Raw genomic sequence first — 27,510 nt, 5'->3', positions numbered from 1 at the left:
CAGGAGGCAGAGACAGGTGGATCTCTGTGAGTTCAAGGCCAGCCTGGTCTATAGAGTAAGGTTCCAGGACACCCAGGATTGTTACACAAAGAAACCTTGTCTCGAAAAACAAAACAAGGAAGAAAGAAAGGAAGGAAGGAAGGAAGGGAGGAAGGAAGGAAGGAAGGAAAGAAAGCAAAAAAGAAAGAAAAGAAACAGAAAGAAAGAGAAGAGAAAAAGTCATATGGAAACCTACTATTGTATTAAGGTTCTTTTTGTTTTGTTGTTTTTCTTTTTGTTTTTTTGAGACAGTGTTTCTCAGTGTAGTTTTGGCTGTCCTGGAACTGCTCTGTAGACTTTAACTCAGAGATCTGCCTGCCTCTGCTTCCCAAGTGCTGGGATTAAAGGCACATACCACCTCCAACTGGCTTTGAGTAAATTTTCTAAAAAAAAATTTTTTTAAAAAAATTTAGCTGGGCAGTGGTGGCTCGTGCCTTTAATCCCAGTACTCGGGAGGAAGAGACAGGCAGATCTCTGTGAATTCGAGACCAGCTAGATCTACAGAGCAAGTTCTAGGATAGGCTCCAAAGCTACAGAAAAACCTTGTCTCGAAAAAAAAATTGGGGGGCTGGAGAGATGGCTTAGCAGTTAAGAGCACCAGCTGCTCTACAAAAGACCAGAATTCAGTTCCCAGCATCCACATAGCGATATACAATCTTCTCTAACTACAGATAGAGGGGAACCAATGCCATCTTCTGATATCTGTGTGCACCAAGTACATACACAGTACACAGACATACACACAGGCAAAATACTCATACCCATACAATAAACCAACACCCATACCCATAAAAGTAAATCATTTTTTTTAAAAGTTTAATTGAAATTACTCCACATGAGGGATAATGCTTCTCCCGGAAACCACAAACAATCAAACAAAAAAGCTCAGTCCCAAGTGTGGGACACCTCCCTTCAAGTTGCTGGTCGGGGAAGTCTAAGAAACCTCAGAACAATACAGGCTATTGCTATAGCATTTGCTTGCCCATCAGAACTTGGAAGTATGACCCTATTGCTGGAGATCACAGGCAGAACTCGGAGCAGCTGAGCTGGGACTGAACAGTACACCTCTGATGGTCAGCTCCCACAATTCCTCAAGGTGCTAGGCAGGCTTCTGGGAGCGAGGGGTACTAAGAGTCTAACTCAGCTGTGAACTCTGTGACCTAAAATAAGACATGCTCATGGGTGTAACAGTGGCCCAAATATCTTGGGTAACCAGCAGCTGCCTGATTGGGAGAGAATTTGAGCCTGGGACTATAAACCTGCCAACAACTTATGATCATAAACCTCAGGGAAGAAGTGACCACTATTCTTTTGTTGAACTGATATTTTTTTCACCTAACTGCCTCCTATGTGTTCTTACACTCATACATGAGACTAGCTCATACACCACCTCAGAAAATCTTTTTTGCAATGGACAGAGCACAAAGAGTCACAAATTATCAGAGTGTAAAGGATAAGTAACTGTTGCGTGCTCAACCCCAAATAGGACATCTGTATCGAAGGCCCTCCACCCCATGGCTCAGAGACTGTCATGGGAAGGTGGGAGGCCCTAAGAGTCAGAGACTAGGGAGAGCTGCTGTGAGACGGTGTCTTCTGGACACATAGGCAGTTACAGTCATGAGCTCTCAACAGTTGTGTTTGTCTACACAAGACCTGCCCAAGATCAGCATGGATGGGGAGTGTGCTCACCACACCCCACTCCTGGTAGAGATGCTAACGCTGCTGGGGGAGAGTTGGTTTGCTTTCTGGGTGAGACTCTTGGCAGTTTGTCCACACTCTGGTGGGCAGCCTTACATGCACAGGAATGCAAACAACACTAGGCTCTCGCTCATGTATATATGAAAGAATTCAGAGATGGGACAAAGCAAAGAACTGATTTTATTGTAGAAAGAAAACACAATTTAAGAGTCTGAGGTCTTGAGTTCACTTCCCAGCACCCATATGGTGGCTTACAACTGTCTGCAGCTCTAGTTCCAGGTGCCCCATTACCCTCCTCTGGCTTCTATTTGTTTGTTTTTTGAAACAGGATTTCTCTGTTTAACTGTTCTGGAACTAGCTCTTGTAGACCAGGCTGGCCTCGAACTCATGGAGATCCGCCTGCTTCTACTGGAATTAAAGGTATGTGCCACCACTGCCCGGCCCCCTCTTCTGGCTTCTGCAGGCACCAAACATGCACACGGCGTACAGGTGCATACACACACACACACACACAGAGGAAAATACTCATACACATAAAACGTCTAAAAAATTTAAAAATTAAACCTAAAAAGAAGGAGTCTGAGCTGAGTGTGGTGGTCCATGTCTAATCCCAGCACTTGTGGGGCAGAGACAGAAAGATCTCTGTGAACTTGAGGCCACCCTGATCCAGGACAGGCAGGGACGTATAGAAGACCCTGTCTCAAAGTCCGGGCTTCTCAAGAGAGAGCTCTATCACTGGGAGACTGGATAGCTCATCCTATGAACAAGCCCAAAGCAGGGCCCACAATCCAGTTACTCAGGAAGTTTAGGAGGCAGTTCACAAGTTCAAAGCCAGTCTGGATAATATAGATGGAACTGGCAAGGCGCTATCAATTATCCTCCTACTGACTAATCTGAGTTGTTTTTGGTTGAGGGGAAACCACTGGACCCAGATGTCCACAAACGTGGGCTTACTACCTTCTTCTCCACTTGTGCCACATTAACAGGGACCTTTGGGCCACTGCGAGTTGGGGAGATGAGCAGAACAATGGAGTAAAACCTCGGCTGTATGCTTGGGAATGGAACCACCTTCTGTACCCCCAGAAACTTCCCTTCTTCTTCTAAAAGTCACTTACTCCTAAGTCATTCACCACTATGGCTATGCTTCAAATGCTGTTTTGTGGTTCCGCAGACTGAGGTCAGTGCCTAGCACATCAGACAACTGTGTTTACCATTAAACTATTTCCACCATTTAAAAAGTTGTTTGAGAGCTGGTCTCCCCAATTTGTGTAGTTATTGCTTCCGATTCATGAGTTGCTGGGATAGTTGTTGTCATGACCAGCTTCATACTATTTTTAATGAAATCTAACACAAATTTTAACTCAATGAGCTTTGATAACACACCTGCGCCAACTGTGGGAAGCCAAGGAATAGGGGTGCACGGTAGGAGGCTTCTTAGATGCAGGGTCTCAACCTGCATGCAGCCTTCTGTGGGCTACTACGAGAAGACCTGGAGGGATAAGTGAATTGGCTCTTCTCAGCCGAGACTACAGACATCAGCAGCCAGAGAGAGACAAGGACCAATCAGCCTCACAGCTAACTCCTGGGAAAAAACCTAGGACTTCTGGTCTTTGGATGAGGAACGAGGGCTCCCTGACAGTATTGGCTGTAGACCTGGGATACCTCCTCTAAGCCCTGCACTTTTATTAGTTGATTGTCAAATACATAAATGAATAGCACCGTGTTCCCCCGTTTAGGGTGCCGGGTGAATACAAAGATCCTGGCCTCCATGTGGAAGTCTTTGCTCCCTTGACCATAAAGACCCAATTTCTCCCTTTTTCAGACACAAGGATAGAAGAGAACTATTGAGAAACTAAGACAGTTTATTTCTTGTTCAAGGTGTGATGGTTTTATTGCATTTACTATTTCTGGGCAATGCACTGAGCAGAAAAAGAAAGTCTCAAAATTCTTTGATTGCGTCTAGAATAGAGGCTTCTCGATGTGAAAATCAGGACATAGAGCACCAGAGGCCGTGAATTCATTTTCTCAGGCTTCCTGACAGCTGAGAGCTGGTACAGCCTACAGAACCAGCCTGGCTGCAGCTCTCGGGTCCAGTCATAGCCACACTGAGGTCCACACCAGTGGGCCAAGACAGTAAGACCACATTTTTTGATTGCTTGAGGTTTCCTACCAACAACCACTCCCAGAATCCCAGGCTCTGAACTTAAAGGCCATGGATGAAGAGTCTTCCTTGCAGATGACAGCAGCTCTGAGAGCAGACAACGGATTGAGCCCGGCATTCAAAGGGATGGCAAGCAAGCTACCCCAAATCCAAATCGTCTCATCTGAGGCGGGAGTAACAGCACCACGAGATCATCTGGGGTTTGGCTATGTCCACTCAAACTCCAGGGTTGAAGTCCTTATTCCTAGCACCTCAAGATGTGACTTTATTTGGAAACGGCCACTTCAGATGTAGGTGGGGTTCAGCTGTAACAGACGGGGTTCAGCTGTAACAGACAGGGTTAGCACCCCAACCCAAAAACTGGGATCCTGTATAAAAGGTTAATTTTGGAGGCAAAGACGTTTGTGCAGGGCTCCCTCCTCAGCTCCTCTGTGCAGTGTGTAGCCTAGGGCTCCAGACAAGGGTTAGTAACACAGCCCCAGGATGATTCATACCCTCTTCTAGCCTCAGAGAACCAACCCTGAGGACACCAGACCTCGGCCTCTGCAGCCTCCCAGCTGGACAGTGCCCCCTGCTGGTACTAGAAGAGCTCAGGTTTAGTAGTTAACAACAGTGCCAGGGAACAACAGGCTGCCTTAGAGTGGGTACCCTTGAAGGACACAGCTTCACGGAAGCTTCTGTCCCAGGGTTTGGCCCGCCCAGCAGAGCCTTGATGGGCTGACAGAATGCAGAGGACTCAGGGTGGTGACAGGCAGTCTCCATCATAGATTTATGAAGGATCTTTGGGGCACAATGAAGACATGTCGGGATAGGTGCACACACTTAAAATGTGAGCTCCTGATCCCTGTGGGTCTCATGACAATCCCCAGACCCCAAAGGCCCCCCTGGGCATCTGTGGGATACTCTCCTAGACACAATGACCTTGAACTGACTTCTGAGGACAGGACCAGGGTCAGGGCTTTAGGCCAGCTCCCCACTTACATACCCCACCCCTACAAGGCATGGGATGGAGCAGCCCAGTCCCTCTAAGGGCTGGAGCATGTGACTAAAGGTCTCTAAGATGCAGAGTTGCCTCACCTCCCTGGGTTTTGGCACAGTAGAAGGAATGCTCAGGTGGCTACTTTTTATCTGGGGAGGAAGAGGCATGGCACCAGAAGTCGGACACTACCTGAGAGCAAAGGGCAGGTGGTTCGGGCTTTGTGCTAGGGCAGGGACTAATTTGTAGGGCCGCGTCCTGCTCAGTATGAGTTCAGAGCCTGCTTGGAGCGGCGCTTCATGTGCAGGCGCTCATGGCGGAGGAGATCGTAATTCTGCTGGAAAGTTTTGACACAGTACCGACATTGGAGGGCATGAGCCTCATTCTTCAGGCGACAGTGGCTACGGTGTCTCACCAGATGGTCATGTCGCTGGAAGCCCTTCCCGCAGTTCTCACACTGGAAGCCCAGCTTAGCCTTGCTCTTCTCTAGCAGGGCTTGGGTACCTGTGCCCTCTGTTTCCAAGGCATCCTCCTCGCTCTTCTTCACTGGTGGCTGCTTGTCTGGCTGCAAATGGATTCGTCGGTGGGACAGCAGATGTGAGTTGAGGCGGAAGCTCTTTCCGCAGACAGTGCACCTGTAGGGCTTCTGGGCCTCATGGGTCTCCAGGTGTCCATCCAGGTCCTCGCTGTCACTGAATAACTCTCCGCACACTGAGCATTTGTGTGGCTTCTGCTCCCTGCGGCTGCGCAGGTGGCGGATAAAGTTGACCCTCCAGCGGAAGATCTTCCCACAGTTCGGACACACATAAGACTTTTGTGAGGTTTGCACCTCGCCCCCAACCTCAGTGCTGTTGCGGTGGGTCGAGAGACTATGGGGCTTTTCTGCAGGGCTCCTCAGCTCCTCTGTGCAGTATGGGCTGTGCTGGGAGTCCTCATCCCCAGAACTGGACAGTACAATCTCAATGGTCACCTCCTGGTCCGGGCTATTCTTTAGGGGTGGTGGATCACCTCCTGTTACAGAATACAAGTATGTTCAGTGGAACTGTTCAGACTACTTCCTGTCCCAGCCGTTAGGAAGCCTGCGCAGACAAGTTTAACAGGGGATCCAGACACCCTGGGGTTGTAGTGTTCCTTATCAATTCCTGAGGGTCTAGCTGCCCTCCATAGGTTGCTGGTGTAGTAACTGTATCTCTTTCTGACTTTCCTGCTGTCTTCCCCTAAACCTTTCCTTTCCAAGCATTTCTTCTGGAGTCACTGGACCTTAAAATTCTAAGAGCTGGCACTTCCCTATGCAAACCTTTGCCACACCATTTATAGTACTTAACTAGGCACCCCACCAAGGACCCTGGAGGTTCAGGGGCCGTGTCAGAGTTATGGTGTGCATAGCCCCCTCTGCTTATGATGTAAACTCACAGCCACAGGGTCATGCTCAAGGGAGAAGGGTAGGGGATGGACTTGATCCTCATTGTTACCCAACCTAAGTCTGTTTGACAGAGCTAGAAGGGACTCAAAGCTCAGCGGTCCTCTGGGTTTCCCAGCTGAGGGCTCATCCTGGCCAGGTTACTTTTCTAAGCCCGTGCAGCCATATCTACGTGACTGAAATGACCACAGCTGCTCAGGGTGCTGGTGGGGCAACTCCAGCTGTGAAACACTTTCTCGACCTCTGACTGGCCAGGTAGAAGGTGCTGCTGAGCCCTTGCTAGTGACACCTTAATCACCACTGGCTTTCAGAGGAAGACAAAGCACTACAGTGGCCTACAGAGTCTCTCCTTTATTCACTAGAGATGACATTATGACAGTGGGAAGTCTACGCCATGAACTCATTGTGCCCCAACTCAAAGTGACCTCCAGGATGGTAGAATGACACTGTATTTGGAGATAGTTTTTCAAAAGGCAAGTTGACGTATATATAGAACCTAGTACTTTATAAAAAGCTGGAGAGATGGCTTAGTAGTCAAGAGTGCTTGCTATTATTCCAGAGGACCTGATTTAAGGTCAGGAGGCTTACAACCTGGAACTCGAGCTCCAGGGACTCTGATGCCCCTCTTCTGGTCTCCATCAGTACCCACATGCAGGCATATATACACATACACACACAGATAAAAAGTGAAAAATAAATCTTTTCAGAAAGAAAGATGAGCGAGTCTAGTGGGACACCCTGTAATGCCAGCTGCAGAACTGCGGGAGGCTGAGGCAGAAGGATGAATGTTTAAGAATCTTCAGTGTTACAGAGTGAATCCAAGGCTAGCCTGGCTAACTTAGTATAAGAACTTGCCTAGCGCACACAAGGCTTCACCTTCAATATTCAACACCTTCAGCAGAAAGAAAGCTACTTGTACGGGGGAAGGGACCAGCAGGAGGAGAAAACGACAGGAGACAATGTGACACAGCACACACAGGAAAGGATGAGATGTCACCCCAGAGCTAGCTTAGGGAGACAGAGGTAAGCTGGAATGAGGCCACTATATAGGGAGCCCCGACACAACTGGTGTTTCTGTAACAGGAAAGCTGATGCAGAGAGAAGACCATGCAGGTCACAGGAAAGGGGTAGTTGTGTGGGTGGGGGAAGCCCACCCTAATGAGACCTTGATCCTGCACTAAGGCCTCTGGAACTGAGAGAAACTTTTATGTGGTTAAAGTTTGGTCCATGTGAGGCCAGAGAGGTGGCTCAGTGGTTAAATACTGAATGCTCTTCCAGAGGACTTAGTGCTGTAACTCATTTCCAGGAGCCGATGCCCTCTTCTGGCCTCCATCAGCACATCCACACACAAAGGGGGAAGCTCCACCTATGGTAAGACACTAAGAGAGTTTCAGTCTCACAGCTTTTGGTAACAGAAAGTATGGGAACAGCTGTAAGAAACACAAAGAACTGTGGAAGCGGCTTTGGAGCCCGGTCATGGATAGGCTGGGAGTGTGTAAGGTGCATGTTATCGACAGATGTGTAGAGGTGGCTGGTAGAAACGGGTATTTAGCAGGCTTCTGGATGTGTCTCAGATGGAAGCCAGAACAAGGTGCTGAAGTGTAAGGGAAAGGTGATTCTTGCAAGGTGGCAGAAAAACTTGGCTAAACTGCGTGCTAGGTGTTCTGTGACAAGCAGAAGCTAAGTGACAGCAAGGATATTTGGCTGAAGAGATTTCTAAGCAGATTGCTGGAGACACTGTTTTCTTCTTCCTGCCTTCATTAAAATCTGGACACTGAAGTGAAGGAGGGGAAAGTCCTCAGGCAGCTGCTGTAGTCTGGTTTCATCATGGCAATAATCAGACGCCCGCAGCAGCTGCTTACAAAGTAAAGCTTTGTTTAGTTTTGTTTGCAGAGGCTCTGGTGAGAGCTTCCCCTGGCCATATCACTGACAGATGATAGCAATGGCAGGACGTCAGAGCCAGAGAGCATACCATGGCTAGGGAAAGTGTTTACCACAGAAATACGAAGACTCACAGAAATAAAAGCTAGATTTCATGGGATGTGTTAGTAATCACAGCGGTGGGGAGATGGAGACAGGCAGGTCCCTTGGGGCTTGCTGGCTAGCCAGTGCTAGGCTAATTGATAAACCCTAGGTTCCAGGGAGAGACACTATCTTTTTTGGTTTTGTTTTGATTTTCAATACTATCCTGGAACTTGCTTTATTAACTAGGCTGGGCTCAAACTCAGAGATCGGACTGCCTCTGCCTCCTGGGTGTCAGGATTAAAGGTGTGCGCCACCACTGCCCCCAGCCTGGCTGGAGACTTTGTACCTTTTTGACCCTAAAGTGACCTTCTCTTCTCAGCCTTCAGTGGGGACTACAGGCCTCTACCACTGTGCCAGACATAGATAAATATATTCTACGTGTTAAGGACATGAACTTGAGGACACCAGGGGAGTGTTGTGGGCCTAACTACATCTCCCCAAAGTCCCACATTGAAATCCTAATTCCCTAGATGTCAGAATGTGATTGTAGTTGAAGGTGGGACCTTTCAAGAGGTTAAATGAGACTATACCGGTGGATCTGAAACAAACATAAGAGGAAAAGAGAAGTCTATGCAGAAGAGGTCTGTTGATTAAGTCCACACTTAGGAGACTTCAGCAGTAAGTTGCAAGTTCCAGGCTAGTCTGGCTATACAGTCAGGATGTCTTAAAAGAAAAACAAAACTCAAACCAAAAGAAAACTAACCTTCTAATAGTGCTGAAATTCAAAAGCTAAAATAACTTGAAACATACCCGGTCCCTCCCACACTAAGTTGTGCTGGAATGTATACCCACACATTGTGAGAAATTCCTTGAAGAAAAAATGGACAAGGTAAGGCTGTAAAAAGTGTATGCAGACTTCCAGACTGTACATTTCCACAAGGGAGGGCAAAAACAGAGATGTAAGTGGTATTTGTACAACATGTATACTATGTGCCGGTATGTACGGTATTTCTATGATATGTAAAGTCTGTGAATGGTACATAAGTAGTAGTGTATATACATGGTCCTCTGCGGTGTGTGTTGGTAAAAACCCGGAACAAAATTATTCCTAAGCTAATGGCTTCTCGTTTGTTCCACAATCAGGTAAATAGCTTCCAGACAGTTGCTGCAACCTCCAGAGGCTCTCGTCCTTTCTCCCATACAGCTCAATTCCCATATAAACCCCAACCCACAACAAAGAGGGCCAGTACTTTCCTGAGGGCCTAGGCTACTCTCCCTAAGGATGAACATATCTTTTGCTCACACCATACTTGTACAAATTTTTGCTCCCCACGACTCTGGCCTCAGTTTCCACCTAGTAGTGAGTCTGGTCTATGTATGTGATATCTGTGCGCTGGTGTGCTACATCTATGTTGGGGGCCATCACCTCAAATCAGCTGTCCGCATATTAAGAAAGGGAGTACAGTGGAGCCCATAAGACAAACTGTGTGTGGGCTATGGACAGAAGAGCTGGAAAGCAGAGCTGCCTAGGTCCAGAAGATCTTAAGTCCCAGACGTCTAACATTGAGTTTTACAGTGTCGGACTTAGGAGTTTGATTTGAATGTGCCCTAGTTTTTCTGTCTTGCACTAAGAAAGTATGGAACTTATTTTTTATTTTACAAGAGCCTAAAGTTAAGAGACTTTGTAAAAAAAAATTTTTTTTTTTTTGATAGGGTTTTTCTGTGTCTAGCTGTCCTGGGACTAGCTCTTATAGTCCAGGCTGGTATCAAACTCACAGAGATCTGCTACCTCTGTCTCCTGAGTACTGGGATTAAAGGTGTTCACCACGACTGCCAGGCTCAAGACACTGTGATTTTAGAGAGACTTTCTACCTTTTTTGGGGGGGGAGAGGGGGGTATTTCAAGAAAGTCTCTGTGTAGCTCTGCGGGATTAAAAGCATGCAACACCATGCCGACGAGACTTTGTAGCTTAAAAGAGACTTTGGACATTTTAAGAAGACAGACCGAGGGCTGGAGAGATGGCTCAGTGGTTAAGAGCATTGCCTGCTCTTCCAAAGGTCCTGAGTTCAATTCCCAGCAACCACATGGTGGCTCACAACCATCTGTAATGAGGTCTGGTGCCCTCTTCTGGCCTGCAGACATACACAGACAGAATATTGTATACATAATAAATAAAAAAAAAAAAAAGAAGACAGACCAAACATTTTTGCTTGCTTGGTTTAGTTTTCTTTTTGGAGATAGGATCTCATTATGTATTCCTGGCTGTCCTGGAATTCGCTCTGGACTTGAACTCAGGAGATCCACCTGCCTCTGCCTCCTGAGTGCTGGGATTAAAGGCCAGAAAACAGTTTTAAGAGCTGACCACACATGCATAAAAAAAAAAATGCAGGAAAGGAAAAGACAAAAGTATTGGTAGAGAGGCCTCCTCCTTTCAGGCTGAGGGACCATGCTCTAAAATCCACTGTCTACACGTGAGGAAGGGGAGCTGAGCACTATGGCTGGATGCCCTGAACTGCATGAGGTGGACACACCAATCCTGCCTGCGTCACAAGTGAGCAAACGTGTTTGAACTACAGGAAGCCACTGCGACACTGGGTCCGAGGATGTGTTCAGTAGAGCCGCGTGTGCTATCCAGAGGACATCTGGTCCCCGAGGATGTTAAAGTCAGGACACTGCAGTCGGCTTCTGGAGGATCGTGACCGAGACTCATACTGGGAGGGCAGCAGTGCAGCTTCTGCATTCTAGAATCTGCTCTACAACAAGACCATCTCGGGATTCTGGTTACCCATCATCAGGTAAAAAACACACTCACTACATACAGACCAGTGTCACATTAGCTCCCGCCCCCACATCCACTCAGGAACGGCAAACGAACCACTGTGGGATGGGGAAACAGCAGGGCAAAACCAAAACAAGAGGCTGACAACCCCCAGCAGCAGTCAGAAAGAACCTTGGCCACTCTCATTCCTAATGTCCTAATCAACACACACACACACACACACACACACACCATCCCCACCACCACTACCACAAGCACAAGACCACAAGGCTCCTCACCTGGACAAGGACTTTGAGTGAGCGCCACCTGCTGGCAGGATTGGAGCTCTGGCACCTGCAGTTCCTCCCATTTCCTTCCTTCTTCTTGGAATGGCTGGAGACTGGGAAGGTCTTTCCAAAGAAATGGAGAAAGCAACTTGTCATATATATATGCGTCACCACCTAGAAACAACTAAGGAAGAGGTAGGCTAGCATCTGTGGGAGTGTGCTCCCTCCTGGGGTCTGGTGCGAAAGGGTCATTCCACTGAGTGAATGAACCCGGAGGCAAATGAGCAAACACCACGAACCTAGGTCTGAAACTGGACAGAATAACCCAGGTTCTAGTTCTGCAACAGGTAAGCAACACCTTCCCTGACAGGCCCTGCACAGTCCTTTAGGTCACAGTCCCTCTACAAAGAGACTGTGCTGATCCTCTGAGGCCCCAGGGGATGGAGGTCCAGGGTTACTATTGATTCTGTTCAGTGCTACTTCCCTGCATAGCACAGCTACACCTCCCCTCACACACACACACACACACACACACACACGTGTGCACCCTGGGCATAAAGACATGTGGTGCAGATCAATCTTACCCATCTCTCCCCACGGAATTCTCCCAGAATCTGGGGGTGTGGGTGGGGCACAGGCAAGCACAGTGTCTAAAGGAGTTGTGCTTTGTGCTCAGTCCTCAGCCACGAGCATCTGCCCACTTTTCTAGAGAACCTTGTTAAAACATAGGCTACTACAGACAGCAGAAGACATTTCCCTTCTCTACTAGTCTCTGGCTGAGGAACAGTCTCAACGGACAGCAAAATCCAGACTTCCCACTCTCTACAAAAAGTTAGAGGCAAGGCAAGACATGGAATGCCAAGACAGGGGGTGCTGTGGGGGAAAACTGGGGATGTTCCGGCTGTAACAGTTCTCTACTACCTTCCTGCCTACCCACTTCTGGATTGTCACTCACCTAGGCAGGAGACCTGGGGTGCGTCTTTACCCTGGAGGTCTGTCATCTCTATAACCCGTGGCCCGTTCTCTTCAGGTGAGAGGTTTGGCTGAGGTGCAGGGTCGTCTGTTCACAAAGAGGGAGGACAAAACAGTGTCAACAGTGACCTGCTATTGCAGGTGACCAGGGCAGGCCCAGAGACGTAACTCTTGTCCAGCCAAAGAGACAGTGAAAGACAGCCACTGAGCTGTATCAAGCACAGCTGGGGGTACAGAGGAGAGCAAGGCCAGGAAACTGGGGAAGGGTGAAAGGTACCATGTGTCAAGAGCAAGCCAGGATCATCCCTCTGAGGCCCAGAAAAGGGCCACTGGGGCAAGAATGATTGGAAGCGATGGAAACACTGAAATAATGTCATATTTGGGACAGAGCCCAAGAGCCTAACTATATGTGTTAGGATAGCCAGGTCACCCACAAGTTACCTGTGGGTGCTGTACAGGTAGCTACCTTCCTGTCAAGGTTAAGAGGGTAAAACAGAAAGATCAGATTTAGCCACAGTACCTGAACCTCATGGGTGGTGTTTCTCAGTCAGAGTGAGGCCCCCACCCACCTTCCATATACTTGGCTGCCTGAGAAGCTAGGTCTTACTTGGAGGCATGGAGACCCCGTAGTCTTCCCCAATGATGAATTCTCCGTAGAAACCAGTCTGCGCTGGGTCCAGAAGGGACCAGTCCTCTTCTGAGAAGCATAAGATCATGTCCTTAAATGGAGAAACTCGGTTCTGAAAGTGCAGAGCAGGGCTGTGTCAGCTGGGGAAGAGCAGGGCCTTTGTGTCTCTCAGCTGTGATAACCAGATGCCATAGTCAGGTGGCATGTAACACGAGGCACTTATGCCTGATGACTTCAGAGGCTAGAAATTAAGAGGGGGGTGCAGCAGATGGGTCTCTGGTAAGAGCCTCATTTTTTTTTTTTTAAGTGGTTTAAAGACCGAGGCTCCTTGTTGGGCAGTGGTGGCACAGGTCTTTAATCCCACCACTCAGGAGGCAGAGGCAGGTGGATCTCTGAGTTCAAGGCCAGCCTGGGCTACAGAGTGAGTTCCAGGGCAGCCAGCTGCACAGAGAAACCCTGTCTCGAAAAATCAAAACAACAAAAAGACCCAGAGCAAAGCACCTTTCTGAGCTCTACCCAGTACTATTACGTCTTCACCTGCCTACCGCCTCCAGCCCTCTGGGTTGTAGAAAGGACAAATGGATTAAGACTCAGCTAAATTTAGGGGAAAACTGCTTGGCCCAAAGCCTGACCTTCAGTTCTCTACAATTTCAGATTTACCCTCCTCTGGGGCTCCAGACTCTTTAGCCACTGAAAAGGGAAGTCTTTGGTGATGCCAAGAACTCATTAAAGCTGTTAAGGGAAAACAAAGAACCATCTTTTGTATTGTAGTAAGGAGAGTGACCTTCTACCTAGCCAAGTCCGGGTTGGTGGTTTCATTTACAGGAAACAGATCTCAGAAGAAACGCGCTCCCAGAGAGGATGCCAGCAGCCCACCTGCCGAGGTCACTGGGATACTGGCACTGGCTCTGAGAATCTTTGACTGGAGAAATGAGTGCTGGCCTGAGGAAGACACTTTTGCCCAAGGTCTGGGGGAGTCTTGAGCTGCTGATTCTTTTTTCTTTTAACAATTCTCTCTTAATTTACTTTTTGTGTATGACTGTTTTGTCTGCCTATGTACATCTGTACCAAGCGAGTGCCTGGTGCCCTCAGAGGTCAAGAAGCCATCGATCTCCCAGCTAGTTACAGACGGTTGAGTCACCATGTAGATGCTGGGAACTGGATCCAGGTCCTCTGCAAGAGCAAAAAGTGTTCTTAATCTCTGAGCCATCTCTCCAGTTCCTCATTTTGCCCACTCCATATTTACTACGCTAATTTTATTCTTGAGGGTTTTTTTTATTTTAATTATGCTGTATAAAGCCAGTTAGTGCCCTTGTGTTTTAGACTGCTATTCTAAGCCACTAAAAATAACTAAAGGTTTAATTAAAAAAAAAAATCTTAAAATATTTTGTTGTATGGGTGATCTACGTGCATATATGCCTGTGCACCACATGCATGCAGTGCTTATAGAAGGCATCATATCCCTGGGACTGGTGTTAACAGACAGTGGTGAGCTGCCATGTATGTGTAGAGAATTGAATCCAAGTCCTTTGGAAGAGCAGCCAGTACTAACCACTGAAGCATATCTCCAGCTTCTTTGTTGTTGCTGTTTGAAACAGAGTCTCAGTGCGCAGAGCCACTTCACCTGCCTCAGCCTCCCAAGCACTTGGATTAACGGTGTGTACTATTATGCTGGTTTGTCATGTTTTTTATGGACAGTTGTTACACAGAAAGTTGATTGCTCAGTCAGAATCTCACCATCTCCAACAAATGCTAGATCTGCCACCACCTGCAAAGCTCTCACAGTAATTCCTCCTCCTACTGACCACCAATCAAAGCCAAAAGATGTTGGATCCAACCTCACATCTTCTGCTCTTGTCAATTCATGCCAGGGGCTCATACTACACTCTCGCTACCCACAGAAAACTTACCACAATATTATCAAACAGGCAGACACTGAACTAAGAACAAAACTTTAAGAAAATGCCTCAATGGACTGTCTAAGATGGAAGTCCAGAGTAAGCTGGATGCTGCAGTGTGACCTACAACTTAATCACCAAGTCATATAAAACATAACAAATCTGTCATGCTTGGGGAGACAACACAGGATGGATCACAAGGGACAACGTACCTGCATGTATCCATACCTGACTCAGAGGAAACCAAGCAATTCATCTCAAGGGGACTCTAGAACAGGAAGATGGTGCTGAGCTCCTATGGAGGAGCCCTTTTGCAATGATAATTTGATACTTCTCATGTCAACATGGGTCAGAGCCTTCCCTTCAGCTTGATGCCAGGGTAGCCACTTCACTACAACGTGATTAAAAAGCCAGTGGCAACTGGCTGGTGGCAGCTCAGCACACCTTTAATCCTAGCACTAAAGAAGCAGAAGCGGGTGGATCTCTGTGGATTCAAGGCCAGCCTGGTTACAGAGCAAGTTCCAGGACAGCCAGGGCTACATAGAGAAACCCTGTCTCAGAAAACAAACAAAAACTCCCAGTGGCTAGACAACCAAATTGCCTTGAGGGATTAGATACACATTAGCAGAGTAAGAGGATGCACTGGTTGAATATGTTGAGGGGTACACATTAGCAGAGTAAGGGGGTGCACTGGTTGAGTATGTTGAGGGGTACACATTAGCAGAGTAAGAGGATGCACTGGTTGAATATGTTGAGGGGTACACATTAGCAGAGTAAGGGGGTGCACTGGTTGAGTATGTTGAGGGGTACACATTAGCAGAGTAAGGGGTACACTGGTTGAGTATCTTGCTGTGTGGGCAACAAAGACCCATGTAGGAAATATTAGACAAGAAGCTAACCAGCTCTCCGGGTCTCAAGAACTTACTCGGTCGTAGTCTGTTAGTGGATTTTTAGTTAATTACTAAATATTTTCATTGTTCAGAGGAAAAAAAAATACAGGTTGGCTTAACAGATCTATGTTGCAGTCCTCTGACTGTTATTAATTTCTAAATGATGATAAGTTTCTCTCTCCCAACTATGTAAACTGGTAGACCAAATTCCACATATGCTTGCTCAAAAACCAAAAACCAAAAACAAAAAAAACCTGAACTACCCACATAAGCCTTTCCAAAACAAGCCGCATCTAAAAATACAGACCAGGCCTCATGGTGAGTGGATTTTCTCTCCCACCTTCCTCCCTCCGACCACTTGTGGCAAGCCAGGCTAAAGGATGCCACAGATCTCATCTACCATCCCCCCTCCTCTATAGAACACAACTTCCTAGGAAAGAGCCCTTTCCCAAAGAGGATGAGACCTGAACAGAAGGAAAAGAGCAGCCACCTGGGCTGCTGCTCGGAAAGAGTCTAGTGGAAAGGGCCGGGCTGGAGAGGACTCAGCAGTTAAGAATCCTCATTGCTTTTCCAGGACCTGAATTTGATTCCTAGCACCCACATGTTACACATTCATGCACACAAAACAAACCCAGATAAATTATAAATAAAGAGGAAACAGTAGGAAAAAAAAAGCTGAGGTGTTTGAAACACAGGTCAGAGAACAGAAAAGAGCCTGGATCATTTCTAACTCAGTTTCAGGCTAAGCCAGCAAAAGAGGAGAAAACAATCTGTCCACTGCCCTTTCTCCTGCTCAAACTCTATCAAGGTCACAGCATTCTTTTGGAAACAAGCGGTCAGGGGCCAGGAAACAGCAGAGTTAAGAGCCAGACGGGGTGACATCACTCCTTCAGATCTATAATCCTACTAGCTTTGGGAGCCTGAGGCCAGAAGACGGCCACAAGTGCAAGGCTAGCCTGAATCAGTCTCAGGAGAAAACACCCTGCATGACTGGTCTCCTCCCCGTGACAGCTGACAGTTCCTGTCCTGTCCTTGTAATCTACACAGTGAGGGCTCAGTATGAACCACCAGTTTCCTACTCCCCAAATCTCATTATGGAAGTCCTTAACCTCAAGTCCTGTGAATGCATCACACCCTCCATCTTCAGTTTCCATCTCAACAGTGATACTTCCTTGTCTTCTTAAACATTTAAGAAAAAAACTCAGTTTGCTTTATGTGTATGAGCACTTTGCCTGTCTGTGCACTACTTGAGCACCCGGGGCCTAAGAAGGCCAGAAGAGGGTGTTGAATACCATGGACGTGGAGTTAACAGATGGCTGTGAATTGCCATGTGGGTGCAGGGAATCAAATTCAGGTCATGCGGAAGATCAGTCAGTTCTCTTAACTGCTGAGCCAGCTTTCACTGTGTCCTGAGACAGAAGGGACAACAAGCCTCTGAGGCCTATTTGTACCACTGCACACATTTGCTTAAGTCTGGGTGTAAAGAGACCAAAGACAACCTCAGCTGTTATTATTCCCCTCTGCCTTTATAGCTTTTTATTGTCATCCTTAACGACAGACAAGTGCCTCACACTGGCCTGGCCTCACACTGGCCTGGAACTCACCAAGTGAATGAAAAGAAGAAATAAAAAGGAAAGGACAGGACACGACTGCTCTCAGTATGGTGGAGGAGAGAGTTTAGTGTAGACAGGTGGGAGAGCATAGGCAGAGACAGGGGCATTTGGGAGAGTCCAGAGTGGACAGGACTAGACTCAGCTGGACCATGTGGGGTGGAGAAGGAAAACAGAGAGAGGGGAACCAGGTGCAGCAGCCAGGAGGCCAAAGGTTCTAAAGGGAAGGGGAACCAAAATGTCTGGATTATATGGGGAAGAGCCTCTGGGGGAAGGGGAGCCCAGCCCCTGGGCTGGAGAGTTCAGGGTAGAGGGTGGGGAATGCTGTAATCCATACCCTGTACTGCTAGCCTCAAAATCATTATGATTAGCGGCGGGGAGTATGGCAAGAGGCACAGACAAAAACATTCAATTAAACCTTTTCAAAGAAAGCTTAAAATGACCTGCAGTTTATATATATAATGCATATGAAAAAAAGAGTTACATGAATAACATGAGTCTTATTCCAAGTTCTAGTTTGTTTCTGTGTGTCCACAGGGTTTCTCTGTGTAATGGCTCTGGCTGTCCTGTAGACCAGGCTGACTTGAACTCAAGAGATCGCATCCCAGTGCTGGGACTAAAGGTGTGCAACACCACAGCACCACCCAAGTTCTCATTTTATGTACGCAAATATTTCAACACCCACCCCGAACCTAACATCCCTAAGCATTTTGGAGTCGGGCTGTCAACTATACATGTGCCAATCTCTAGTTCTTCAGTCTTCTACTGGTGCAGTCCCTGAAGGGGGGAAGGCAGCAGAAAGGGCAATCAGAAGGGAAAAGCTAAGAGATCTGCTGAGGACCTCAGTGGATGAGGAAATCGGGCTGGAAAGAAATGCACTCCTCCTGCGAGACCAGAGCCTGGCTGCACCCTCTCAGAACACCAGCCGCAACTCCTCAGAACACTGAAGCAAGCACACGTGGCCCGGAAGACAGCAGACAAGACACACCAGGGAGCCTCACGTGACCCTATGTGGTCACGTGATAGTGCTGCAACTGCTATAGATTTTCCTGAAACCTAGCTGCTGATACCCCTTGTAAAGTAACTAAATCCTCTTCCCTGGGGGATTTAGAAAAGGAGAGACAGCTACTACAGGGGCTCTCTATGTACACCTGCAGTTTCCTGGAGTGTCCCGGCAAACAGACCTTTGAGCTGCAGCAATAGCAGAAGCAATGGGCATCTTTAAGCTCAGCCCTGCTCTCCTTGGTCTTGGGGCTAAGGCTGAACATCCTGTGGCAAACAGTAAGCAGGCCAGAGTCCCGGAAGAACTGTCCTGTGGGGTAGCTCAGAGATGAGCTTATTTTAGAAATCACTCACCGGGGGCAGCTGGCAGGTGGTCACCGGCTGGGCATCCCTGACACTCTGCTCCTGAACAAGAAAACCATCCTGCGGAACTGGAAGAGATGGAAAAGATGTCCCAAAGGTAGCCAGGCCTCAGGCCCCATAACCTCCCAGACTTCCAGGGGTGGCTCTGTGCTGCAAATTGTGCAAGGAAAGAAAAGCAGAGGGACCAACAGGGAGCCATTGTTGCTCTGCATAACCCCCCACTCTGCCTTAACTTGCAAAATGAGCCCTTTGCAAACCACAAGGGTTCTGGTAGTCTTTTCAGATCGACAATGGGGATTGTCCCAAGGAATGCCTGGGTTTAGAGTGGCCTGATCAACTAGGTATCCAACATCAGTGGATCCAGGGACCTGTTTCAGAATCTAAAACACACCCCCAAAAGAGCCAGGTACAGTAATTACACACATAATCCCAGCATTTGAAAAACAGAGGCAGGAGAATCAGCTAGCCTCAATTATTATGAAACTTAAAAAATAAACACAGGGTCAGTAAGATGGCCTAATGAGTAAGGGGGCTTGCTGCTAACACAATGACTTGAGTTCAGTCCCAGACACCTACACTGTAGAAGGAAAAAACCAACTCCTTCAAGCTGTCCTCTGACATTACATGTATGTCATAGCATGTTAGCACTGATATATATGAATATTTAAAAAATCCCAAATGGAGACAAACATTGTGGCACTATGGTCCATTTTACATGTATGTCATAGCATGTTTGCACTGATATGTATGAATATTTAAAAAATCCCAAATGGAGGCTAACATTGTGGCACTATGGTCCACTGAAGGTGAGGACGATATGGGACAGTATACATCTGTAAGCTTAACACCTGCAAGGCTTCATAGAAAACTTATCCAGGTTAATGAGGCCGCGGTATCAGAACCCTGGTACCATTACTGAGAAGAGGAATGAGCAGGGCATGGCTCTCAGAACCCTTCTCCTCCTATTGGGTTGCCTCATTCATCCTTGTGCCTAGTCTTATGATGGCTTGCTACGCTGTATATGGTTGATAGAACTGGAAAGCCTGCTCTCTTCTCAAGGGAAATGAAGAGCAGTGGAAGGGAGTGGCGCGGGGAGGGGAGGAAGGGGAAATTGTAGTCGGGATGTATTATATGATAGAATTAAAAAAAATTCACAAATACATCTAGACAGCCAATGTTTAAAAAAAAAAAGGAAAAGAAAAGAAAAACAGCCAGATGGTAGCAGTGCACGCCTTTAATCCCAGCACTTGGAAGGCAGAGGCAGGCGAATCTTGGAGTTCGAGGTCAACCTGGTCTACAAAGTGAGTTTCAGGGCAGCCAGGGCTACAGAGAAACCCTATCTCGAAAAAAACCAAAAACAAACAACAACTGGGTGGCAGTGGTGCATGGTGCATATCTTTTTAAGTTCCAGGAGAGGCTCCAAAAGCTACAGAGGAAAAAAAAAAAAAAACCCTAACAACCCCTCTGATGAATATAAACCCAAAAGAAAAGAAATGGAACCTCAAAGGGGCAAGTCAACCTTATGCTACCCGGGAAGTTTGTCATAATAGCTGTTATGGGAACAAATTATCTATTGACAGTTGAACTGATAAAGAAAACATGGCCTACAAGAGAGAAGAAAAGAAGAGCTAAGAAGAGTAGGGAGGACAAGGGACACATGACATCCAAGTGGGAAAGGTAAGGTAGAATAAAGGAGAGATGGACAGAAGGATGGGGAAGAAATCAACAGGAACAAATTAATGAAATGTCATAATCTAACCCAATACTTTACAATATGCATATAAATGCATGTATCTATATTATATGCACATGTGTGTATACATGTATGTATATTAAAGGCATGTGCCACCATACCAGGCTGCAAATGTCTCATAACATTGATTATTTTTTTCCAGCTCTTGGGAGGTAGAGGCAGGTGGATTTCAGTGAGTTTGAGGCCACAGCAAGTTTCATGATACTCAGGGAGATCTGACTCAACAAAACAAGAGTCAGAGAGAGGGGGAGACAGAGAATATGCAAAAAAAATAGGCCCTTGGGATACCAGTCATGAAAAGGTGAAATCCTATCACTTCTGCATCATGGTGACCCTAAGAAAATGAATCAGGCGGATGACAAGCACAGCTCAATCTTGCTCAGACATGGGATTTAAAATTTAGGGTATGGTGGTGCTACAATCCCGGCATTCGGTAGGCTGGGTACAAACATCCAAACTGAGGCCAACCTAAGCTACACAGGCTAATGAGACCTGGTCTCAATAGAGACTATATAGTGTATTATTTCTAATTATTTCATGCTATATCATAGGTTTCCCAAGAGAGTTTTAGAGTTCTTTATGGTTTCTGGAGGAAATGTTTAATTGTGCTCCCTAATGCCCTCCACCTATCTGAGGACTGACTGCTCTCACTCTACCCAAACAAAGCCTAGCCTTGGGGAAGAGCCTCACAATTAGAAGCTGCATCGCTAGCAAATCCTAGTGTTTAATGTTTTCCCAAATGCTGAGCACCAGGAAGTCCTGTACTGAGTATTGCTCAAGTAAGTAACCCAAAGCCTGAGTAAATGCTATGTTATCTCAGAAGAATCTAGAAGATTCTTCACAGCAGGCCTCTCCCTAGGCATTCCTTCCCTAAGACTGCTCACATATATCCCAGGCTGCATGAAACAGTACTAGTGATTTGGGGAAATGGCTTCTTCCTTCTGTTTCCTGGTATGTTTGAACTATGTTCCTTGGAAATTTACATGCTCAGATTCTAACCCTAGACACCTCCGAATGTGACTGTATTTGGAGGAAGGCTCTCCAAAGAATCAAGTTAAAATGAGGTCATGAGCATGGATGGGCCCAAATTCAACATAACTGCGGTCACTAAAGAGAGGTAGTTAAAGACAATTGTACAGACAAAAGATACAGCAAGAAGTGGCTGTCTACCTGCTAACATAAGGAAGCCCAGAAGAACCAAGGCTGACCTGTCCTTCACTTCAGACCTGCAGCCTCACAGCTAGCTATGAGAATAAACTGCTGTTAGCGGAGCAATCCAGTGTGCAGAACATGGTGGCAGCCCCACCAAATCAACATTGCCTTCACTTCTAGCCAGGGGACTGCAGAGTTCTGATTTGTGTAGAAGTCAGGAAATGTTTGCAGGCAGGAAAATTGTATATACATGTGTGTGTATATGTTCAGACACATACACACACATATTTATATAATTTTATATGTATACACACACATATAAAATTATACATATAAAATACACATACACACTTTTTAAAAAATAGACTATTACCACCAAGTATGATAAAGCAGGTCTGTAACTGCAGCACTCAGTTACAGAGACTGAGGCAGGAGACTCATGAATTTGAGGCTAACCCAAGGAAGGGGAAGTGGAAAAAGAAATAGAAACGGATGGGACGAGGAAGGAAAGAAGAAGGAAAAAGAAAAACCAGAAAACAGCCTTTGTGCTTAGTTTGGGTGACTGAACCTGGAGACTTACACACACAGGCACATACCCGCCACAGAGTGGGACCTCCAGCTCATTCAAAAATCCACTGCCAGAAACAATTTTGAAAATCACAAGAATGTACTTTCCTTATTATAATTAGAGTAACATGGCCACCCAAACACGTCTGAAACCTCAAGGGGCCAAAACCTTCCAGGATCACTAGGCCGACTCGACCAACAAATCGGACAAAAAGAATGCTGTGCACATTTTTTTTTTTTTTTTTTTTTTTTTTTTTTTTGAGACAGGGTTTCTCAGTAGCTTTGGATCCTGTCCTGGAACTAGCTCTTGTAGACCAGGCTGGCCTCGAACTCACAGAGATTCACCTGCCTCTGCCTCCCAAGTGCTGGAATTAAAAGAGTGCGCCACCACTGCCCGGTTCACATACTTTTTTCTGGTCCTTTAGCATTTACACTGTAGTAGGCATTATAAAAAATAAGAAAGAAATTAAAGTACACAGTATATGCTTAAGTTATAAAAATACTGTGAACGGCGCTAGCATTCAGGAGGTTACGGTGGGAGGATTGAGTTTTCTGCAGATTGAGCAACACAACAACACAACTAGACCCATCTCAGAAAACAAAACAAAACCTGCCATGCTATCTCTTGTTCCTTTCTTCCTTTCTTTTCTTTTTTTTGGTTTTAGGAGACAGGGTTTCTCTGTATAAGTCCTGGCTGACTTGGAACATGCTTCGAAGACCAGGCTGGCATCAAACTCACTGAGATCTGCCTGCCCCTCCCTCTCAAGGGCTGTATCTCTAGCTGGACTGGACCTTGCTATATAAACCATGTTGATCTCCAACTCACAGAGATTCATCCTGAGTACTGGGATTAAAACTGTGTACCCCCATGCTCCTATGTCAATGTTATCTTTAAGAGGGACACATGGTCCTCAGGCCTTGAGATCAAACCTCAAGGAACCTATAGGTGTCCTACTCTAGCTCAAAGGAATGGTGGCTCTGGCTGTGTGCATTACACTGCCCTGTCTTTGCAGTTGCTGGATGCTTTGAATAGATACTCAAACCCTGCCACAAGGCACTGGGGCCATCTGAAGGAGAGGCCACTGTTCTTTCCCAGGGGAGCTTAGATTTTCTTACAGCTGCAGGGTAACCCAGACAAGATAATGTGGTTTTGAGAGGATGGAAACTAGAGCCATGCTCATGCTCAGATCAGGCCACAGGTCCCGGTCCTAGTGACTATGACTCCACTGAGAGCACCCTTAAAGAAGTAAGACCATATAACCTCACACCATCTGCTCAAGGCCTTCCCTCTGGGAGGATTCAATACCAAGAAGAGACTCTGGGTCGGTTGCTCTGCGGAAGGACCCAGACCACAATCATAGTTCACAGTTCAGGAGACAAAAGAATGTTAAAAAGTCATCGTTTGTCACCTTAGTCAACATCAGAGCACACGGATGGTGTACAACTAACTCAGCTACCCAACTCATTACAGGCTCCATACCTGGGTCCTCAGTGGGCTGGCCGGGTGGTCTGCTGAGGAGCCCCAGGCCCTGTGCTAGGGCCACAGGTTGGGTGTCAGGGTTGCTCTGGGACTCTGCTGACACTCGTTCTTGCTCGAGGTCCTGAGGCCCAGGCACATCGCCATCATCAATCACGACCGGGTCTTCACAGTGCTTGAGCTGCAATCCCAGAGAGAGCAAGTCAGGGCCAGGCAGAGAGAAGTATGACAGAGCCCTGCCTGTAGGCTCTGCACAGGTCAGAGTAGGCCCTCTCCCTTCTGGTCCTGCCTCCCATGGACTCGACAGTAACAATCAGCTGAACTTAGACTTCATAAAGAGTAACGTTTGCTTTCTTAAGTAGTAAAACACTGGGTCTAAGCAGAATTTCTCATCTTGGGGTTAGGAGTCTCACAAGGTTAGCAGGTTCCCCTCTCCCAGATGCCCGGTGCTCACCCACTGCCAGGGTCTCCCTGGCTCCCGTTCCAGAGCCTCTACTGCAGCCACAGCCTGCTCTCCACTCTCCGGCTCCTGGGCACGCACCCAACTCTGGATCTCCCATGGCAGGATGGCCAGGAACTGCTCCAGCACCAGTAGCTCCAGGATCTGCTCCTTTGTGTGCCTTTCGAGCCGCAGCCAGCCACGGCACAGCTCCCAGAGGCGCTCCAGGGCCTCCCGTGGGCCTGCTGCCTCCTGGTAACGGAACCGGCGGAAGAGGCGGCGAGAGGACTCTGGGCTGGGAGGCTCACCCTGAGGGCTAGGGTTCTCTCCAGGAGGACTTCGCATTTTCCTGGGCTCCTCACTTTCCTTTGGAGCCAAGACTCGTGGGCATAGGGCTGTGGGCATGATGGGATTTGATGGGGGTCAGCGGCAGAAGACGGCCCTATTTCCAAACAGAAATTGCTGGCTTCAATGCTCTGTGCTCTGGTCTCCTGTGGTTGTTTCTGGGGGGGTGGTAGATAAAGCCCACAGGACACCAGCCCTTTGAGGAATCCCTGGGAAATACATGAAGTGTTGGTGTGGCTGGTTCTTACACATGGGGGCAGAAAGAAAGATGAGCATCACTCCATGTAGGTTCCCCTAAGAGGTGGCAGTGAAGGCAGGAAATCTGGGAGAGAAGTGGTGGCATTTCAACAGGACACTGACGTTTCCAGCATCCCAGGAGAACAAGGCCACATGCAGATATGTGTAACCCAGGCTTGTGATACCTTTAGGGGACAGGTCCTCTTGGAGGATATAGCCCCAGCAAGCCACAGTCTTGAAGCTTTGGCACCAAAGTCACTGTCTTTGTTCTTGAGATCTTCACAAACTGAACTGAAAAAAAAATGCAAAGGATGAGCCATCCAAGACCATCCTGGGGCGATGCCACTTTGCCAAGGACAGAATGGCTGGACAAGAGCCCAACAGGGTCTGCCCTCTATGTGTCGGCAGGGACAAAAACTTGCAGGCAGAGAAGGAACTCAAAAAACAAAAACAACAAAATACCCACTGTATTTTAAAACACCATCGCTAGCCATAGCGGTGCAAGAGGTGCAAGGTCCTAGGTTAGTTGTGGCAGCAAAGTTGCTCCTCTTCCCTAAATCTCAGTGCTTTACGACAAGTCTTATACCCCACTGAGTCCAGCATAGGAACTATGGTCTTTCTTGTACATCTAAAGTCCATCTGGTTCTGGGGACTGGAGGGACAGCTTAGTGGTTCAGGGTACACACAACTTTCCTCACCATCCACCCCAAGCTGTTCACAGAGCCCTGTAATTCCAACTCCAGGGTCTCCACCAACCTTCATGGGCACTACACTCAAGTGTATATATCTATACACAGATGTCTACACAGGGATACACATAAGTTAAAAAAAAATCTTTAAAATAAATTCTAAAAAGTTACCTGTAGTTAGACATGGGTGGGTGTGAATAAGTGTGTGGAAAACAATGTAACAACTAGAGAAAGAGGTCAAGATTTGCAGGGAGGGGGATATTTGGGGGAAAGGGGGAAATAATTACATTTTAGCATATAAAATGTGGTTTTAAAAACCCTACTTTATCTCATGGGTTCTGATCCCTTGTTCTCTCCAGGTCATGCTGGAGGCAGTGGTACACACCAACTTCATAGACCTTCCTGGCCATGCGGGAAGGTCTTTCATGACTCTTTTTTTTCTATTTGTTTTTTGATTTTTCGAGACAGGGTTTCTCTGATTAGCTTTTGAAGCCTGTCCTGGAACTCGCTCTGTAGACCAGGCTGGTCTTGAATTCACTCACAGAGATCCACCTGCCTCAGCCTCCCGAGTGCTGGGATTCAAGACATGCACCACCACCGCCCGGCATGACTTTCCACTCTCGAAGAAACTCGGTGCCACAGACTGCCGCACACCCGCAGTGGGGCCGGGGTCCTCTAGATCTCCCTAGATACCACGTACAAAACCCAGCAAACACACACCAGGAGCACAGCATAACTAACATGGACACTCCACTTGACTTCCGAACACTGGGAGAAAAGGCACAAAACGGAGACACACAGGCCTCTGGGAACCCCAGGCAGGGCGATGGACCCTTCACACTCTCACCTGGAAGAGATTCCTAGCGGGGCAACACCACTTTGCAGGAAGACAAGCGAGACCAAAAAAGCCACCAAGCAACCGAACAACACCTGAAACCCCAAATTCTCTGTACTCCTTTGATTTCCGAAGCAAAGACAAACAGACACCCGGGGCGAAACTCTGAAAGCAACAGGCTGTGAACCGCGACTACTCTCACATTTCACTCCGGTATTAAGAACCCAGTCTGCGCCCCGCCCGCGCTTTTCCCAGCTTCCTCCGCCCTCTATCTCCCACCTGCTGGGCCCTGAACAGCTCAGGTCTAACCCCATGGTGGGTATCCAGCGTCCCACTCTCGGCACCCAGCTCTGCTGTGGAACTGCTCTCTCTGGGAGCCCCTAGGCCAGACTGGCGTGTGCCTCTTTGTCACCCTGGCACCTGGCGCGCAGGATCCTCGGGAGCGGAAGCTTTATGAATGAACTACCGTTAGTGAGGGGAGGGCTCCCCCAGGGGCGGGGCTTGCCCAAAGCTGCTACTGAAGGAGCAGAATTGGAGGAAAGGAATGAGGAGGGTGTCTTAGGCCAGGAGAACTATGGGGTTTCTGTCGCTTACACTCTTCCAGGTTTGCTGGCTATTCGCCTCGAAGCCTGGGACTGCAGGGCGGCAGGTTCTCACCTTCCAGCCCGGTCTCCCTGGTGTCTTGGCCGAGGCGGCTCCTCTGCAGGGGCCAGACTCCGTCCCTGGGCAGGCCAACCCTGTCTCGGGATCATCTAGAAAGCATCAGCTGGGCTTGGGAGCGTAGGGAGACGCCTGAAAGACAATCGTATTGCTTCATCCCCCGAGGGCAACGATGAGGACGTAGCTCTGGGAACAGGGATCTGGGCCAGGGCGCGGGAAGTGGAGAAGAGGGAGCGGGACCCAGGCGCAGGGCTGGAGATCAGAGCGCGGGAAGTGGGGAACAGGATCCGGGTTCAGGCAGTAGGACATGGGAGAGCGGTCCACGGTATACTCACCGCTGAGCAGCGTCCCGGTTGGCGGGCCGCGCAGGCCGGGCCGCCGCGGAAAGGAAAGGCCGGAGCCCTCCGGCTCCCTCCCCTGGGACACTTCCTGCACCGCTCTAGGACCGAGGAGGTCTCCTCATCTCAATGGTTCGCTTCCCCGCCTCCCGGCCGAGGTGTACGCGGCGGGTGACATCCGACACCCCCGGCCCGCGCGGCCCGCCCCGCCCCGCTCTGTGCTCGCCCGGCTGGGGCGCGGGGCCCGAGCTTTGTGGGCCTTGGCAGTCCGTTCGGGATGCGCGCGTCCCGGCGGTACACGGGCGCTGGGGGTCAGTTCGCGCGGCCACTAGCCAGGGATGCTGGCCTTGC

General features: G+C 48.0%; 1 protein-coding gene across 6 annotated transcripts; it reads right to left on the bottom strand.

Moving 5' to 3' along the window:
* Positions 1 to 3,579: 3,579 nt before the first annotated feature.
* On the bottom strand, positions 3,580 to 27,268 carry Znf496 (zinc finger protein 496). Of its 6 annotated transcripts, none has more exons than XM_048440064.3 (10): positions 27,157 to 27,268; positions 26,756 to 26,953; positions 24,823 to 24,928; positions 24,071 to 24,497; positions 23,620 to 23,797; positions 18,659 to 18,735; positions 12,884 to 13,016; positions 12,260 to 12,364; positions 11,317 to 11,427; positions 3,580 to 5,885 (listed from the first exon to the last, which is right to left on the bottom strand). In XM_048440064.3, the coding sequence occupies exons 4-10, from the start codon at positions 24,458 to 24,460 to the stop codon at positions 5,137 to 5,139; spliced, it is 1,743 nt and encodes a 580-aa protein (XP_048296021.2). In that variant the 5' UTR covers positions 24,461 to 24,497; positions 24,823 to 24,928; positions 26,756 to 26,953; positions 27,157 to 27,268; the 3' UTR covers positions 3,580 to 5,136. The 6 variants fall into 6 exon arrangements, with proteins under 6 accessions (XP_048296021.2, XP_085551121.1, XP_048296020.2 ...); XM_085694995.2 differs by having other exon boundaries at positions 24,071 to 24,450; XM_048440063.3 differs by having other exon boundaries at positions 26,819 to 26,953.
* Between the last annotated feature and the right edge of the window lie 242 nt (positions 27,269 to 27,510).

The sequence above is a fragment of the Myodes glareolus genome, chromosome 9, assembly GCF_982192425.1.
Source record: "Myodes glareolus chromosome 9, mMyoGla1.1, whole genome shotgun sequence".
Classification (NCBI taxonomy): Eukaryota; Metazoa; Chordata; class Mammalia; order Rodentia; family Cricetidae; genus Myodes; species Myodes glareolus.
Note: the sequence above shows the minus strand (reverse complement) of the source record. Positions and strands in the feature narration are given on the sequence as shown.